Raw genomic sequence first — 14,292 nt, 5'->3', positions numbered from 1 at the left:
ACTTTCAAGCTGTTCTGGATTTATTAAACAAAGTTTTTGCAGTTGGTACTGCACATTACAGCAACTGCACATGCTCGAATTCACTAATATGTCAGCAATCCATAACATGCTCTGATATTGCCCTGGCAAGGGCTTTAAAAATGTTGCCACTCAATAGGACACAGTTTTAAACAAACCCAGCCAAAGTTGGCTGGATCAATTATGTAATCTCGCATTCTTTAGCCTGTGAGAACCTAAGTAAATGAAGCCACCACTATCCTTACAGGCCCACATCACAGCAGTATCTGTATACCACATGCCACTAGATCCATAGTTTTGCAAAGTGACAGTCCATGTTTAGTGTAAATATCACTAGGCATAAGACCACATAATGCATTCATAAAATAGTATCCTTATTACTAGCATTGCCTGGCAATGATATACTGTGCCTGGCCTGACCGAGGCCAAGTGACCTTGTGCACACAGAGGGGACAGGGAGGACACTACTATGTTAGAAGTCACTATAACAACAGGGGTACTATAATGTAAACAACTATAATGGGAGAAGGCAACATGACTGAATAATGAGAACCATGCAACAGGGCGCTATGGAGGACACTATAACAGAGGATACAATATGGGTAAAGAGGCGATCAGGTAAAGATAAAATTAGATACAAATCAAATCAAATATAAAAAGTGAGTTGGCTTACTTCAAAGACGAGTCGAAAAAGACAAAGCTTATGCACAAGCAACACAGGTCTGAGCCTGCTTCCGCAGGCCAATAGAAGTGCCACAGTACCCATTGCCAATAGCTGTGAGCGCCTCCAATTTATAAGATATGTACAGTACTTCTTGTAAATATGTGTTTACATGGTTTTAAAGTTTAACCTTTTTTGTGATAGTTGTCCTTTAAAGCACACCTAAACCAAGAGAAATATGGAAGCTGCCATATTTATTTCCTTTTAAACAATGCACATTGCCTGGCTGCCCTACTGGTCCTCTGTACCTAATACTTTTAGCTATAAACCATAAACAGGCATAGAGATCAGGTGTTTCTGACTGAAGTCTGACTGGATTAGCTGCATGCTTGTTTCAGAGTTGGGTTTCGGACACGACTGCAGCCAAAGAGAAGCAGAATGCCAGGCAACTGGTATTGATTACAAGGAAATAAATATGGCAGACTCCATATTCCTTTCCGTTCAGGCGTACGATTACATAGGTTTCCTTTGGGTAATCCAATTTTCTTCAGCTTCCCAAAAAATACTCTTCTGCAGAATCCTTCTCAAAAATGTTTCAAGTGGTAGGCACACCAGATTGTGAGCCCTTCTGAGGGACAGCAAGTAGTGTGAATTGCTCAATATACAATATAAACATTTTTGGTAATAAACACTTGCAAATGTGTACATACTAACTACAAAAGTGTACATACTAACTACATTTTCTCAGTAAACAGTGAGTTTTCTTAAAGATCATTCATCCTCGGATATCAAAAAAGGAAACGAAAACCTCAAGCTCACCTCATTGTAAAAAAAATGGACGGTGTGACTGTTGAGCTTCACAGAAAGGGTTTTCAGGAAGCAAATATAGTAGCCCATAATCTCCTCATCCGAAAAGTCAAACTTGTGAACAATGATGGAATTCACGTGATTGTTGGACAGCAAATAATCTGCAGGTGGAAATAAAATGATTTAAAAGGTCAACTGTTAAAATCCAGAGATGTTGCAGTGCTATTTATGACATTTCCATCCACCACAAGAGGTCTCAGATATGGTCTAATATAGTCTATTCTGCCAATGTAAGGACATTATTGGACTCCGTTCACATCGAGTTGAATCACAAATGGCCCATTTGGAGTGGACAGTGCAGTGTCTGGTTGAAGTCGAGAGGAGACGCATTTCCACCAGAAGCTTCTGTGGGAATTGCATCCACTGTCTGGATCAATAAGGTCAGGCGTTTGCCATTTAATCCATTCCAGACTGACAAGTGTGAGCAGATGTTGTTAAACATCCCTGGCATTTAATTGCCCCAGGATTTCTGTGCAAAAAGTGATCGGATTAATTTTCATAACCATTTTTTCCTGTAACTTGACAAAATGTGTCAAGCAAGGGTCTAGTATACAGTGCAGGAGAGTATTAACATGTATGCACTTCAATATCATTCACAGCATGCTTTGTTTTGACGTGTATATACGTCAGTACCGCTAGGGAGGTTAATAACATAGGGTCCCTCTACTGTCAGTTTTTGTGATCTGTTGTGATCTGGCAAAAAGCACAGTGTTGTGTTGCAGCGTGAACCGGCCCTACTGTCAACATCTTCTGAGTATATTGCTCAGCTTATCAAGATTGACACTGGATTGCATGGATCCTGTGGGAATTCAAAAGGCCTCAGACCCACCAATCTGAATGGCATGCTCAGCCAACAAGTATAAAGGTCCAAAGGACTGCTGGTCAGTTCAATGAATGCTGCTGTAAGAGCCCGTTTCCATTATGTATGGATACAAAGCATTTCCCAGCTTCCGAACCTATGGGTAAACGCTTCCTATACAGTGAAATAGCATACCATCCAGATCGCATATCAGTGAGATTCAGGACGGCATGCAGCAGATTTCGTAGCACGCACCTGAATCCCTACAGTGTTGCATGGCACTTCTACAGGGATTCGGATGCGTACTTGCAACAGTGAAATTGCCAGTGTGCGTCTTGGAAGTCTCCAGCCCTAAAAAAAAAAAATGTCTCCAGTCTCCCAGAGGGTAAGAACTTATCATTGTTGAACAAGAACATACACATTATGGACGGGATGCACTAATCAGCTGTAAGATTGCTGTGGGTAGGCAGTGCACGGCAATTTTACAGTTACTAAAGTCTGGGGTGGAAACACGAGTTACCCTATTTGAGCAACATCCGTTACCAGGGTAACGTGCAATTTGCTATGGTAGGGAAATGTGAGCTGCCCCCTACCATTAGTAATGGTAAAACAGCCATGCGCTGCCTGCACAAAGCAATCTTACTGCTGATTGGTGCATCAAGCCCTTACATATAGAGCAATATAAACATGATTTCTCCCAAGTGTGTATCATTTGTTACCATTTAGATCACATGATACATACATATTTAGGATAGTGGTGGTAATGTAGATATCAGGAATGATGAATTGTTGTTAGCACATGGTTGTTGGCAAATGGTTGTTAGTACATGCACCCTGTGCAATATGATTGCAATCATTCTATATTTATCATCCCATCCCATTACTCAACAGACAATAAAACAATCATTCATCAATCCTTTCCAATCAGTTACCAGATGCATTCACATCCAATGAACATAAAGTCAGATAATTCCGATCTTATCATTCGGCAATCTGCAATGAATATTGGCTGTTGTATAAAAGCCATAAAATGTCCTAGATAGAGTCTTTTCCATGCCATGTGTAAACAGCGATAGTAACCCTTTCAGGGAAATATAATATTTATTATTTTTAATAAATGCTGCTTGCCTGTCTCTTGTGCTGATCCGCTTCCTATAATCCATTCTTAATCACTAGCCTGCAACAAGTATGCAGATAAAGTGTTCTGACTCAAGCCCCAAAGCCCCAGCTGCATGCATGTTGTAGCTGTGTTACCCAAGCTATGTACTCGGGCTAGATGAAACTCCACCCAGGTATCTGCTAAGAATTCAGCATGTATAAAGCATCCCCTAACCACCTTCAGCCCTTATGGGTCGCTTCAGCCGAGCACTGGTAATAAGCATTGGTCCCTCTACTAACTAGGCTCCTGCATGACATCACTCCAGCACCGATCCATCGGCCCTCTGCTCAAATACAAGGGGTCAGGTCCCCCATATGCGAGACCAAGGCTTCAGGAGCTGCTTGATTTGACATCAGCTAAAGAAGTAGCCAATGCACCAGATAAACACGGTCTGTCACTGTGTGCCTCCACAGGACCAAGAAAATATTTGTGCAATACTTACATTTAAAAAGAAAGCAAACAAACATTCAAACAACTGTCATCAGAAAACAAAAGAAGAACGTAACAGCCATTGATGAAACAAGGCAAGCAGCCACTCACGAGTACTGTGACACAGCCAGCAGTTGTTGGACCTCCCATGATCAGTAGTTGCTTGACAGCCAGGAGTCGCCAGGCCTCCCATGACATAGCCAACTCCTATTAGTAACACAAGTGTGAACCGCATGAGATGTATTCCCATTTTAGTATCATGCCCCTAGGTCTTCAATCAAACGTCATAGCACAAAAAAGAAAAGGGAGGACCTATCTGAGCCATACATAAATAATATCTCGAGGACATTCTAGATCCAGATATGTTAAATGTTAAACTTTATTTAGCAAACAAGCAAGATAATTAAAAACAATGAAAATATAGTCTCCTGGTATATGTCGTTTATTAACAACACTACCTACCTCCGGATTACAATACAATAAATAACACTATAATAGTATATGTAATTCAAAAGGGCAGGTGCCACATATGTGTACAATTGTGCAAAAAGTCCCAATATTTTTACTTATAAAGTGCTTCCGTGCAAATTCATTATATCAGCAAAAAAGATGTGTGCGCATCCACGCCCAACAACATGGGTGCCCACATGCACACAGCATGTGCATAAATCACACAAATAAGGGTGAAAAAAAAAAACACAAACAAATACATATACAACCACAGGAAAACCCAATATAACCTATGTCTATTAATCTATACAAGATCCTACCTACCTATCTACCGGAAAGTGCATCTCACTATAAACAAAGTGCTGCGTGCTACAGTGCAAAACTTGCTGCATAAAGAGAAGATCACGCTGTGACTGGGAGGCACCACTTACCCTATATGTGTCCAGAGGGGGACCCCAGAGATTGCCTAACGCGATCGCAGCTGACGGCTGCTTCAGAAGAGGCTACTGACTGTTAGCCTGTCCACTTTTTAAATAGGAGGCGCCAAGAGGGCGGAGAACGAGCACGGGCGTGCTCTCGATGTCGGAGGGTGTGCGCTCTGACTGGCGCACGCCCTTTGCATCCGGGGTAAGGGATACTTCCCGCTTCCGGGATATCTGCGCATGTGCGGCTCCCTCGCTTGCGTTCCACCATATCTCCGCCTATCTGCTGGCTCATTTTCTCGTCCCCGTCCCTATCCAAAAACCTCCCATCCACCAAAATTTATATATACCTAAATCAAGATCCGCAATGTCCCTCATACGTATAAGCAAAACTACATTAGTACTGCATATTCATATATAGATAAATGTTCATAAACAATTATAGACATTGAAAACACTGCTAAATACACAGATATATAAAGTACAGCAATACTGCCATCTACTGCTAAGAGAACACCGGTGCCTCTCCAAAGCAAATCCTTGAAGTTGATTCTTCATGCTTTTCTTCTTTGACATGATGAAATCAAATTTGAAAAAGGCTATGGAGACATATATAAATGCCATTAAATCTCAATAAGACACATTAAAGAGAATCTGTATCCATGAAAACTTAATAAAATAAACATACCAGCCTGTCTGCAGCGCTCTCCTCTCCCCCTCTGCGTCATTTTCGCCGCTCCTCGCTGCTGTTTTGGGCAAAAAAAAAAATCACACTTTTATTGCTTGTTTTGTAAACAAGCAATATGGCCGCCAAAACCGGAAGTGCGTCGGGCAGAGCGTGTGCCCGCTTCCAGTGAGTGTGCATAGGAGCCGTGCACGAGAGGAGCGCAAGTCTAAGCATGCGCTGTAGGTCCTCTCGTGCTGGCTCTATCTCAGCTGCCGATCAGCCTATCAGGGTCTCAGAGCCGGCTGCAATACACAGAGGCAGAGCATTGATTCACTGGCACTGCACAGCAGCACAAGTATTGCAGCCGAAGACTCTGATCGGCAAGTGTATTATTTATATTATTAGTAATGTTTATTATTATTATTTTTCCTTTTTTTTTTTTTTTTTTAAATGGACAAAACGTTTTTTCTTTGTTGTTGCTGGCCAAATACATATGAGCACCCAGTATATATATTATATACATATATATATATATATATATATATATATATATATATATATATATATATATATATATATATATATATATATATATATATATATATATATATATATATATATATATATATATATATATATATATATATATATATATATATATATATATATATATACATATATACATACATATATACACATATATACAGCATAAGTGTATAAGTCTTTCTCCCAGCGTCTCTGATGCAGCATGGCAGACTGTGTTATCCGAGCCTGCAGACTGGAGCCCTCTGCCTGTGTCAGGAATCACGCAGAAAGCCCCGGCAGCTCCTTCCAAAGCCAGGGAAAGAGGTCTCACAAACAATCAGTTCTCTTCCTGGTCTGCAGCCTCACAGCCAGAGAGAGCAGAGACTGCCTAATGTAACTCACGGGAGCGAGCATAGAGGGGCGCGGAGGGAAGGCCTGCCTAACAGCTAAACAACAATGAAGAGTCAGCCCCTTCCAGAGACGGGAGGACAAGTACCACAGAAGAGAGATAAGATGATTTATTACACTGACTCTGCAGCTACAAAGGACTGCAGTAAGCCAGATCACATTAGATTAGGTTTAGGAACCTGTAGGATAAAAGAAATACAGCCGAAAAATTTGTTACAGAGTCTCTTTAATATAATATGCCATACGTTAAATAGGAGTTCCTCAGTCCGCTCACCCCGGACCAAAAAACAAACATAACCATCATTTTGGCTATTTTGAAAGAGGGGTTGATCGATGATTTGCTCATACTATGGCAGGGACCCCAAGAAAAATGTGTGAAATGTTTGGAAAGGCTCAATAATAACGATTTGAATATTAAACTTACATACAACATTACAGGGCAAACAGTGGAATTTCTGGATTTACGGATTTCTAGGGGAGAACATGGTCTGTTACAAACGAATATCTATCGGAAACCTACATCCACCAACAGTCTTTTGGACTTCAGATCATACCATACACATAATTTGAAAACGAATATCCCAGAGGGACAATTTATCCGGTTAAAAAGAAATTGCTCAACCATGGAAAACTTTGAGGATGAAAGTAAGGAACTTAAAAGACGCTTTAGAGAGAGGGGATACCCCAGAAAATGCATTGGAAGAGCACAAAGAAGAGCAAGAGCAATCCCAAGGGAAAGACTGTTGATTACAAGACCAAGAAAAGAAAACAAATACACAAGGTTGGTAACACCTTATAACACTGGTTGGCAACACATAAAGCAGATCTTACAAAAACATTGGCCCATATTACAGAATGATCCAATTTTAAGACAGAATATTACACCGTTTGCAAGCATCACAGCTAGATGGGCTCCCACATTGAGGACCCTTCTGAGTAGGAGTTATTTTGACCCAGAACGGTATCAAACTGGCATTGAAGGAAACTATAAATGTGGGAAGTGCTCTATTTGCCCCATGATGAAGGTAACTAAGACCTTCATGAGTCAGGTTACCAGACAACAATTCAAGGTCAGACAGTTTATAAATTGCCAGACCAGCGGTGTCATCTACTTGATAGAGTGCCCGTGCAGCAGACAATATGTGGGACAGACGAAGGATAAGTTAAGAACAAGACTCCAGAAACATGTTTCGACCGTAAAACTGGCAGCCAGGGATAGACAGGAAAACAGGAATCTAACGACAGTGGCAGAACATGCTCTTGATTATCATGGTGGCTCCTTAAAGGGCTGGACAGTTATGGGTATAGAGAGGATCCAATTAAATCAAAGAGGGGGTGATATTACGGTCAGGCTCCTGAAGAGTGAGCTAAGATGGATCCATAGATTAAGAAGTAAACAGCCACGGGGTCTTAATGAGGAGGCTAGTTTTGCCTGTTTCCTTGGATGAGGACTAGATAGTAGTGGTAACACACCGCAATTTACTAATAATTGTGTCTTGTTTCTTTTTCCTCTGTCCTTCTCCCCTGTTTTTGCCTATTTCAATAGGGCTATATAAATAGGTTGATACTCTGATGGCAATTTGTGGTAAGTATAAATAGTGTGCTTATAGATATGTGCGAATTGGTGGTGGGGCATGGTTGGAGCACATTAATAGCATACAGGTGTATCTTTGAGTACATGGTTTTGAGGGGATCTAGACACGAGTGTTTTGTGGTACTTGACAATAACTTTCTGACCCTCTTATCTTGGATTGTATCCATTTGTGCACATTTATAATGTATTTGGTATGCCATCTTGAAGGTGAGCAAGTGGCTGACTTTATGCTTTTTCTGGCTTTGTCCTTCTATGTGTGACCCCCCCCTCTTTCAAAATAGCCAAAATGATGGTTATGTTTGTTTTTTGGTCCAGGGTGAGCGGACTGAGGAACACTATTTAACGTATGGCATATTATATTAAAGAGGAACTGTAACGGCAAAACGTCCCCTGGGGGGTACTCACCTCGGGTGGGGGAAGCCTCAGGATCCTAATGAGGCTTCCCACGCCGTCCTCCGTCCCTCGGGGGTCTCGCTGCAGCCCTCCGTACAGCCGTGACGTAATATTTACCTTCCTGGCTCCTGCGCAGGCGCTCTGACGGCTGTCGGCCCAGAAGTTTCCGGCGCCTGCGCAGTAGAGCGGACCCGACGGAGATCGGGTATTTCCGTCTATTTCCGAGCCGAAAGCAGCCACAGCGCCCCCGCTGGAGCCAGCAAAGGTAAATATTGAAATTACAGTCGGGCCTGTCGCCGGCTGTTCAGAGGGCTGCAGCGAGACCCCCGTGGGACAGAGGACGGCGTGGGAAGCCTCATTAGGATCCGGAGGCTTCCCCCACCCGAGGTGAGTACCCCCCAAGGGATCTTTTTGAAGTTACAGAGTCTCTTTAACGTGTCTTATTGAGATTTAATGGCATTTATATATGTCTCCATAGCCTTTTTCAAAATTGATTTCATCATGTCAAAGAAGAAAAGAATGAAGAATCAACTTCAAGGATTTGCTTTGGAGAGGCACCGGTGTTCTCTTAGCAGTAGATGGCAGTATTGCTGTACTTTATATATCTGTGTATTTAGCAGTGTTTTCAATGTCTATAATTGTTTATGAACATTTATCTATATATGAATATGCAGTACTAATGTAGTTTTCCTTATACGTATGAGGGACATTGCGGATCTTGACTTAGGTATATATAAATTTTGGTGGATGGGAGGTTTTTGGATAGGGACGGGGACGAGAAAATGAGCCAGCAGATAGGCGGAGATATGGTGGAACGCAAGCGAGGGAGCCGCACATGCGCAGATATCCCGGAAGCGGGAAGTATCCCTTACCCCGGATGCGAAGGGAGTGCGCCAATCAGAGCGCACACCCTCAGACATCGAGAGCACGCCCGTGCTCGTTCTCCGCCCTCTTGGCACCTCCTATTTAAAAAGTGGACAGGCTAACAGTCAGTAGCCTCTTCTGAAGCAGCCGTCAGCTGCGATCGCGTTAGGCAATCTCTGGGGTCCCCCTCTGGACACATATAGGGTAAGTGGTGCCTCCCAGTCACAGCGTGATCTTCTCTTTATGCAGCAAGTTTTGCACTGTAGCACGCAGCACTTTGTTTATAGTGAGATGCACTTTCAGGTAAATAGGTAGGTAGGATCTTGTATAGATTAATAGACATAGGTTATATTGGGTTTTCCTGCGGTTGTATATGTATTTGATGTTTGTGGGTTTTTTTTCACCCTTATTTGTGTGATTTATGTACATGCTGTGTGCATGTGGGCACCCATGTTCTTGGGCGTGGATGCGCACACATCTTTTTTGCTGATATAATGAACTTGCACGGAAGCACTTTATAAGTAAAAATATTGGGACTTTTTGCACAATTGTACACATATGTGGCACCTGCCCTTTTGAATTACATATACTATTATAGTGTTATTTATTGTATTGTAATCAGGAGGTGGGTAGTGTTGTTAATAAACGACATATACCAGGAGACTATATTTTCATTGTTTTTAATTATCTTGCTTGTTTGCTAAATAAAGTTTAACATTTAACATATCTGGATCTAGAGTGTCCTCGAGATATTATTTATGTTTGGCTCAGATAGGCCCTCCCTTTTCTTTTTTGTGCTATAGCCAACTCCTATGACACTGTAACTTTCACTCCGGATTCCTGTGGCACAGCAACTGTCACTTGGGACCCTGTGGAACGCCAACTGTCACTTGAGACCCTGTGACATGGCAACTGTCACTCGAGACCCTATGACACACCAACTGTCACTCGGGACTCCGTGACACAACAACTGTCACTCAGGATCCTGTGACATGGCAAATGTCACTCAGGACTCATGTAACACACCAATTGTCACCCCAGACTACTGTGACATGGAAACTGTCACCCGCAGCCATACTGCAGTGCAATTTAATACCTAAGCTTATAGTTAACAGTAATGAACAAACAAACTTAGCTAAGTTAGATTGCTGGAAGTGTGGTCAGCTTGAGGACAATGCAATACATAGTGTATTGTAAACAGAGGCTTTAAGGTACGTACACACGCCAGATTTGTTTAAACTACGGGTCGTCAGACGGGCGTTCTGACGACAGTTTGCATGTGAGTACAGGCTGTCATCAGGCTGATAAGGCTGGTTTTCACTGATCCGCCGAGTGGATCAGTCAAAACCAGCCTTATCAGCCTGACGACAGACTGTACTCACATGCAAACTGTCGTCAGAACGACCGCCCCGCGGGCGGGTCTGACCCGTAGTTTAAAAAAATCCAGCGTGTGTACATGCCTTTAGCTTTGTGGATATTTAAGCAGACAATTGTACAAGCAGATAAAAGACCTCTACATCTCAGGTATACAGGATTAGTCTGCTGTGCTGTCATTCTTCAGCTTTATTCTTGCTTTGTTCATTTTCTTCTGAGCAGCACTAGTGAAGCAGATATATGTAAATACTTACATAATGAGGTCTCATGATTTATGTTCTCAAACAGCATATTCAGTGTCTGAAGGAGCTGACCACAAACGTAGCGACCAGACTTTTGCCGCAAGATATTCAAGAAAAATACAAACATGTTCTTTTCCAGGAAGAAGCTAAAATGCAGAAAACAAAAGAGCAAATTTAGCTATGCATTAATAGTGACCTCCTTTTATACAGCTAATGTAAAGCAAGCTTCTAAAGTCAGACAACGGAGCTTTGTTTGGACTTTGGCACTACCATGACCATCTTACCCCCCTAATGCAATGCTTAGGGCAGTGGTATACAACCTACTTGCAATTCTGCAGAAAGCTATGTCTATGGGAGCAGGGTCAGGGAAGGTTTGCGCTTTTTCAGCCAGATGCTCAAGCAACCGGTGGTAAGCACGTGTATCTGGCAAGAGGTGGTCTCCACTTATGCTGGATACTCGGGATGTTGCTGTTCTATGCTATGTAAAAGCCCTGTTATGACATTTAAGACAGGCAGGTCTGTCACAGCACTAGCCCTGCTGTCTCATTTCATTTTTTGAATATAGATGTCATTTAACCTATAACAGCTACACACAACACTCATCTATAAATTGTCGTCCCCCCCAATCACAATATAAGGTAGCCGCCAGCACCAGATTAGGCAGAGCAGCAGTGTCATACATTACACAATGGCGGGGCAAGTCCTCCTCACTCACCTTCAGTGAAGCTCTGTGCCATACATCTTATCACCTTGTGGCTACTGTCTCTGCATGTCATGTGATAGGCATTGAAAGCAGCTAGGTGAAGCAGCAACTGTATGAGGTTCCGCTTCCCTGCCGTGATAACTTTCACAGGTACTTATTTCAGTGGTAGACATTCAAGTGAAGTACCTCTGTTTTGGATTTGGGTTTCACAGGTTTAATCGGGCTAAGGTGTGATGTCATACACTGATTGATGTATTTAAGGCTTAATAATTGAAGGGGAGGTGCACCTGATGAAGGGTTCCGCCCTAAACTAGTTGTGTATATTCCCTGACATACTCAAAACAGCAAAGTTGCTTTACCCACTGTGTGCCGTCTCCTTCTTGCAATTTGTCAGTAGCTGTGTAACCTGCAGAAGTGCTGCTCAGCAGGGGCCAGTGTAACCTGTGCCAGCAGTCACAAGGCCCTTCCACACCAAGTCCATTGGGTTACAATGGACAACATCGCTGCATCACAACACAATGCAATGGCATTTCTATAGGGATTTACAAATCAAGCGCAGTGGGTTCCAATGCATAAATACACAGGATGTTTACAGTGGCAGTGAGGCATACTTTCATTGCTCTGTATGCCTCACTATATGGTCACACCGCAGAGGTACCACACAGTATGACTTTTTGGCTAAATTGTGCTCTGATCTTCTTGCATTGCAACAGACTATGGGTGAAAGGGCCCAAAAAGTAAGTGTGCATGAGCATCATCACCAAGACTCAAAAACAAGGAAATTCAGCCTACAGTAGAATTGTTGAGGCATCACATAAACCTTTGATCTCCAACTCCTTTGCGTACCTTGGATTCTCACTCCTCTAATTATATAGGAGATCATAATAATTATACATTTGCTAGATCAATTGCAATTTTTTTTTTTACCTGGTCTGTGTTCTTTTGCCGAAATTGTGCATTGCCGACAAGATTGTGGAAAGCTTTTTTTCCCCATTTAGTTACAGTAACAAGCTTCTCTTAAAACGCAAATAACTGAAATGTCCTATTTCAGATAAGATAAGGACGCTATGACCAGAAGGTAATTTAATCTCTCACCTGAAATGTTAACAGTTTTAACAAACAAGTGAGTCTGTTATCTACGTGATGTTTGCTGTGGGAGGGACAGTAATCTATAAAATAAGCAGTACACTAAAGTCGTTGGCGGAAGTAGTGCGTGTGTACGTACCTTAAAGGTAAATACACACGTCTGATTTTTCCAAACGACCGGTCGTTCAGACCGGTTGTTTGGACGTCAAGTCAGATGTGTACAAACCATCGTTCCGCTGATAAGACTGGTTTTGACGAATCCGCTTATCAGCTGAATGATCATTTGTACACACGTCTGACTTGACGTCCAAATGACCGGTTGTTTGGAAAAATCAGGCGTGTGTATGTACCTTAAACGTGCCCATAGATCTAGCGATGTATGGGCAGATTCAACCAAGAGACAAATCTCTCTCTAATCGAATTTGATAAGAGAGATCTGTCAGCTGCCCATACACCCCAGGTCGATTCCCGTTCAATTTCATGCTGAAATCAATCCGGAATCGGCCATGTGCGCCGCATCTGCTGCCCCGATGCTGTGCCTTGCCTCCCTAATGTATGTCCCCCGCGCCCAGCGTAAATGTATACATTTCCTCTCTGCGGCCTCCACTTGTCCACCGCTGGCTTCCAGAATTCCTCCACTGCATACACACGCCCCACGTGGTTTCCTAGTAAGGGTGCGCATGTGACGTCACAAGCATGCCCTTACTAGGAAACCACGTGGGGCATGCATGTATGGAGAGGGGAATGCGCCCGGAGCAGTGGGGGACAAGCGGAGGCCGCGCACAGGTAATGTGTACATTTACACTGGGCACGGGGGACATACATTAGGGGGGAGGTCAGCATCGGGGTTTTGTCAAGCTCGATCATTGGGAAACTGCACGCCGTACCACCGGGCACCCGACCAAGACACATCTTGCAGCATGCGTGATCGAGAAAGAGACCAATTTTCACCCTGAAATTGGTCGAATTTGTCAGTTGGGCATGCACTTGACGGCACCGTTTTTCATCCAATTTGATTATAATAATCGAATTGGATGGTTGATTGGCTGCCAAGTCACCTGGTGTATGGCCACATTAACACCGTCATGCCAGGGACTCCAGAGATGCTACTCACATATCAGGCCCCTATTCCAGGAACACCTCACACGGTCTATATAATTGCCACTCAATTCCATGGACACCTGACATGGTCTAGATCTCTGCCAGCCAATTCCAGGGACACCTGAGCCACTGTTTACATAGGTGACCCCAGTGTCAGGAACACACTTTGTGACTGTCAGCAACCTTCCAGTATCCAGAGGCAGCATAACTTTTCCTGCCCCTACCCCTTGATTTTAATGTCTTTTATTGCTTTTTAATGTTTTGGGGGTGATTTGCGCATTTCAAATATTTGGGTAATTGATGCATTTCATATATGAGGCTAATTGGTGCATTTTATTATAGGGGTGATTGGTGCATTTCATATATTTGGGTGGTTGGTGCATTTTATTATAGGGGTGATTGGTGCATTTCATTTATGGGGGTGATTGGGCCTTTCATATATTTGGGAAATGTGTGTATTTTAATCATGGGTGTGACTGGTGCATTTCCTTTATAGGGGTGATTTCATATGCATTGGTTTGGGCTAGTTT

General features: G+C 42.8%; 1 protein-coding gene across 3 annotated transcripts in view; it reads right to left on the bottom strand.

The window, feature by feature from the left end:
• The window catches only part of CLEC16A (C-type lectin domain containing 16A), a 369,068-nt gene that overhangs the window by 324,370 nt on the left and 30,406 nt on the right, over positions 1 to 14,292 (bottom strand). For all 3 annotated transcript variants that reach the window (XM_068244692.1, XM_068244690.1, XM_068244691.1), the window contains exons 3-4: positions 10,885 to 11,018; positions 1,499 to 1,647 (exon numbers count right to left, since the gene is read on the bottom strand). In XM_068244692.1, the coding sequence (XP_068100793.1) occupies positions 1,499 to 1,647; positions 10,885 to 11,018 (283 nt within the window). The remainder of the gene's footprint in view (positions 1 to 1,498; positions 1,648 to 10,884; positions 11,019 to 14,292) is intronic.

This window comes from Hyperolius riggenbachi, chromosome 7 (assembly GCF_040937935.1).
Source record: "Hyperolius riggenbachi isolate aHypRig1 chromosome 7, aHypRig1.pri, whole genome shotgun sequence".
NCBI lineage: Eukaryota > Metazoa > Chordata > Amphibia > Anura > Hyperoliidae > Hyperolius > Hyperolius riggenbachi.
Note: the sequence above shows the minus strand (reverse complement) of the source record. Positions and strands in the feature narration are given on the sequence as shown.